Genomic DNA, 4,835 nt, shown 5'->3' on the forward strand with positions numbered 1-4,835 from the left:
CAGAAATGATGACATGGAGCTCAACTTAATCCAGATCTGGGTTCAATATTTCTCTGGGAATCCAGTGCATGTCAAGAGGCAGCCTAAAAGACACACACACAGAGTTGGAGTTTGAGCCTGCCTAAATGAATCCATTAAAAAAAAAAAGAGGGCTTGCAAAGGGAACCAAATGAAACTTTCAAAACTTTTTTTATTGTGTGGGGAGCATATAAAAATATACACATTGAAATGAAGTAGAAAGATGAAATATCCATAGCTGCCAAGTTATCCCATTTTTAAAGGGATTTTCCCTTATGCTGAATAGGCTTCCTCGCGAGAAAAGGGAAAACTTGGCAGCTATGGGAATATCCTCTTAATACTCATTAACCAATTAATAATTCACTTCTCAACATTTGCACAAATGCTGTAATATTAAATCAGAGCAGATCAAATCAAATACAATCACAGTCCAAATATGTCAGGACTATCTGAAAGATACAAAATGATTAGATTTCTTTTCTATTGGGCCACTCTGTCTAAAGTGCTAACATTAGGAACATAGAAAGCTCCCTTATACAGAGTCAAGACTATTGGTCCACCGAAGTCAGCATTTCCTGCACTGACTGGCAGCAACTCTCCAGGATTTCAGGACTCTCCCAATCCTACCTGAAGTTGCTAGGCACTAAATCCAGGACTTTCTGCATGCAAAACATTTGCTCCGCCACTGAGCTACAGTCCTATTAACCTGAGAATAAGCCCCATTGGACTCGATGGAATTTGCTTCTGAGTAGACATGAATAGGCCTGCCCTGCAAATTACAGAACTAGGTATTTTAAAAATATTTGAAAGGGCATTTATGGAATAAGGCAATTCCACAAATAAAGTGGTCCCAGGCTGTTAAGGGCTCTATATACTAATAGTATATATTTGATTAATTCTGCACATGCATACATCTTTACCAAAATAAATGGTTCCAGTTATTTTCTGTATTTGATATTGCAAAAAAAAAAGTCCAGTAACCCCCCCTCCCCACCCCAGCTAAAAACATACCTGTTAATGCAGAAAGCATTTTGAATTAGCTTATGGCTTACATCTTATCATAAAGAGCAATATATTGATAAAGTACAATATATTGCACTGCAAACACAGACAACTTTATCAGTGGGTTGTGAATGAACACCAGAATTTTATGGCACATCAATGTTCTCAGGGTCACCCTTACAAAGAAGTAAGTTAATCACAGTGTTTAACATCTCTCTGATGCTATTATTGCACAACTCTCCGAACAACACACTATCAAGCCCTAAATCAAGCATAAGCTGATCTTGCTAAATTGATCACAGGCTCTTGTCTAATTTTATATCAGGCTTCTCCAGATGTTGCTGTTCTGCCCAATGGCATGACCTAAATTTAAGGGGCAGCTTGAAGCTGGTCTGTGTCAAGCCCTCGTTTAAATGTCAAAATCCAGTAAGGTCTTGCTGGATGAATTAAGCTTTTTTTTTTGAACACATTGTAGTTATTTTCACCCCACTTTCCCACCCACCCATTTATATCTCTGTGCAAAATATATTCGAAACCTATGTATCCAGGGATCTCAGTAGCTATAAATATAGTCCTGGAAGAGTAAACTTTAGTGCAAATCCTTCTGTGGGTAAGCAGCATCCCTGAGAATTGACTCAGAGGGGCAGGAAGACAGTTCTAGGGTCTTGGCATCCTATAAAGTAGGGCATGGGCATTGGCCAGAGAGCACCAAGTTGCCCTCCAGCGTTGCTTCTGGGATCCAGAGTCGGAGCTGGCATTGTAGGGAAGGGGATGCCAGAAGAAACAGCTTCCCTCCCAGCGAAAGTCTGCTGGTGTGGAGAGTAAACATAGGACACAGGCCCACTTTGAGGTCCAAAAGGGAGGGGGCTGTAAAATGGCACTGCGTGCAAAGGTTCAGGTCTCATCTCCTGCAACTGGCGCTTCAGTTTCATCCGCCGGTTCTGGAACCAAGTCTTGATCTGTGGACAGGAGAGAGAGAGAGAAGTGGATGAACTAATGGAGGAAACCTTCATTGGTCAACAGAGTATTTCTCCCTCACTCAACCACTTTTATGCTGAAATCATTCTGCTTCTTTAAAATTTCCCAAGCCACCATGCAATTTCCAGATTGTCTTTTTTTTACGTGGTGGTTGCAAGCCTTGAACCACACGCTAAAGGAAAGGCATTATATAAAATGTAGTAAAAATTGTTTAAACTTCACTAGAAGTCAGTCAAGGAAATTCTCTCATGCATGTATCCATACCCACCTGCCTCCCCAAAAGTAGCTAGATTATTTTATTGTCAGTATAATAGCCATTTTATGATTCAGGGTAAGGTTACCAGACTTCCCCATTTCCCGGGAACAGTCCCGGGATTTACAAATCAGTCCCCATACAAAATCCATTGGAGTTTAATAGTGTCCCCGGATTCATTGGGGGGGGAGTTAACCTTAATTTATGTTTGTCAGCTTACCTGCACTTCGGAGAGTTGCATCTTACTGGCCAGTTTGCGTCTCTCTGCGGCGCCCAAGTACCTGTGACGCTTAAAGGAGTTCTCCAGGGTGCTGATCTGCTCAACGCTGAAAGCGGTGCGCAAGCGGCGGCTGTTAGTGCTTCTACTGCCGCTGGCCTCTTCTGGGGTCTGGCCTTCCGAGAGGCTCCCTTCGCCGTCCGAGCTGCCCTCCGTTGCACTCCACGTCCGCTTGGGAGCCTCAGACGCCTCTGGCAGAAAGAAGAGACAAAAGCCAATGGTCAGGGACACGCCCACCGTGGAAATCAATAGCGAGTAGGTTAGGATAAAGGAACACATTCCCCACGTTAGGAGAAATTGATGTTTTATTCCCCCCAAATCCTAGGGCAGTAGGCTGGGCTCAGGTATTTTCGGCTCATTCCTTAGAGACCAACTAAGTTTGCCATATGTATGAGCTTTCGCACACGACTTTTGTTCGACTTTTTTGTTTCGACTACGTCAGACCAACACGGCTACCTACCTGTAACTAATTAAAAAAAGAGCCCCATTGCACTGAAGAGAACTTACTCCCTATATAAGTGTGCATCGGATTTCAATTTTAGCGCCGTTCATTCACAGCACCGGGAAACGCTTCCATTATCCTCTATTTTATTTTGCTCTATCAGTCGTTCTCTTTGAAAACCCCGAACTATTTCACAATAAAAACATCAATAACAACACACACAAGCGACTTTTAGGCCAATGCAGAGAAGACTGAGGTGGGGGGGGGTGGGGAGATCTCCACTTTAAAGACTTGTTAAAAGAGCAAGGACTTCAATAGATGCCGAAAAGATAATAAAAAGAGGCGACCGACTGATGGGAGGCAGTTGCAAAGGGTCTGAACCGCCACGCCAACAGTCGCGATTCCCTTACCCCTGAGGAGCTCGTTGATAAGAGCATGAAACTTTTTAATCTCAAGAGTCGTGGTTGGGCCAAATGACCCTCGTGGTCCCTTCCAACTCAATGATTCTATGATTCGTGCACCTGAGCTCGCCATTTGATGTAAGAGTTTCACCTGGGTGATTAAGTCTTACAGAACTCGGTAGGACTTCCCGCACAAGATCGGGATATATATATTTCAGCCAGGTCTTCCCCGGGTTCCCCCACAAAGTTGGCTTTTAGTTTGACAGATAGGTGTGGAAACACAGGCCACTATTTCACGTGGAAAGAAGGACTCGGATGGGTTTTAAGGAAACGGCTTGCGATCAATGGTTCTCGCAGCTCGGCCTTGTCAAAATAATTGACGGGAAGCAAAGGACCTGATCAGTGGCCGGGAAACCGGAAAATAGTAAGTGGCCTCTACTCCATTCCGTGCTCGATTGTTAGGAAATACAAGCCAGTGTCTCGCTTCCCATTATTAATGCTGAAACCGCCTTTCCAACCTCCTAGGCTTTCGAACCAGCGTCCCCAGAAAACCCCTTCGCGTCCCGACGGGCAATATTCCCCACGTTGGAAGGTCCGGCTAGAGAACATTAGGATTCGCCCTTCCCCAAAGTTGCATTATTTAATCGAAAAAAGCAACAGCAGAGGCACTTGCTTCCGAGGAATTGTGAGTTTAGAAACCTAGAGATCAATGAAAAAGACCTATAAAGACAGTAAGAGCCGTGCTAGATCAGGCCAGCGACCCAGCAAATCCGGCGTCCTGGTCTTAACAGTAGCCAACAAGATGACCATGGGAAGCTCAATGGCGTTCTCCCCACCTCAGTTTCCCAGCAGCTGGTATCAATCAGGACACAAATTGGAAGTAGAGTATAGTGAAGGCAAATTTCCTCCATGAATGGGAGCTTGCTAGAGTACCTGCTGACGTCGAGGAGAAATCCACTTTCTTCTGGAGCGAAGGAAGTTGTTCAGAAGGTGGTTCGTGGCCCATGGGAACGACTTCCCCCCCGACCGGGTTTCGTTCTCTCCCGGCAGGCCGGCAGTTAGACGGAGGCTCTCCCTGTTGGGTCCGGTTGCCGTCGGGGAAGGCCGAAGACGCGGCCGGGCTGACTCTTTCCCTGCTCCGGGCGTGGTTGGTGGCTTGGCTGCTCTGGGAGAGCCACTCCACCGAGAAGGGAGCCTTGGTCATGGCGCGCTTGCCGTCGGGGGTTAGACGAGCCCGGGTCCTGTGCGGGAGCGCTCGAGGAGCCGAAACTTTTGGACACGCAGGCCGCGACGCGCATCTTCCCTTATATGGGGCGCCCCCAAGCAAACAGCGACGGGGGCAAACACGACATCAAAGGCCAGATAAGTACCGGCTCATTATCATCAGGCCTCCCCGACAAAAGAGGTTGTTCGCACATTTCCCAAAGCCCTGGTAGGGTTGGCTCCATCGTGTCTGCCGAGAGA

General features: G+C 46.1%; 1 protein-coding gene across 1 annotated transcript; it reads right to left on the reverse strand.

Annotated features, from left to right (window-relative positions):
• Positions 1-1,538: 1,538 nt before the first annotated feature.
• LOC118096573 (homeobox protein vex1-like) lies at positions 1,539-4,588 on the reverse strand. The gene is made up of 3 exons (XM_035138530.2): positions 4,305-4,588; positions 2,472-2,719; positions 1,539-1,979 (listed from the first exon to the last, which is right to left on the reverse strand). Exons 1-3 carry the CDS (start codon positions 4,573-4,575, stop codon positions 1,656-1,658), a joined length of 843 nt encoding a protein of 280 aa, XP_034994421.1. The 5' UTR covers positions 4,576-4,588; the 3' UTR covers positions 1,539-1,655.
• Positions 4,589-4,835: the final 247 nt, after the last annotated feature.

Source organism: Zootoca vivipara, chromosome 5 (genome assembly GCF_965207765.1).
Source record: "Zootoca vivipara chromosome 5, rZooViv2.hap1.1, whole genome shotgun sequence".
In the NCBI taxonomy this organism is placed as follows: Eukaryota; Metazoa; Chordata; class Lepidosauria; order Squamata; family Lacertidae; genus Zootoca; species Zootoca vivipara.

Excerpts from the sequence above, each read along its gene's own strand:
- LOC118096573 (XM_035138530.2), bottom strand. The coding sequence starts at position 4,575 with ATGACCAAGGCTCCCTTCTCGGTGGAGTGGCTCTCCCAGAGCAGCCAA. Across the intron at positions 2,720-4,304 it reads TTTCTCCTCGACGTCAGCAG|AGGCGTCTGAGGCTCCCAAG; the intron begins GTACTCTAGCAA and ends TCTTTCTGCCAG. Across the intron at positions 1,980-2,471 it reads TGCAACTCTCCGAAGTGCAG|ATCAAGACTTGGTTCCAGAA; the intron begins GTAAGCTGACAA and ends TCCTGTCCACAG.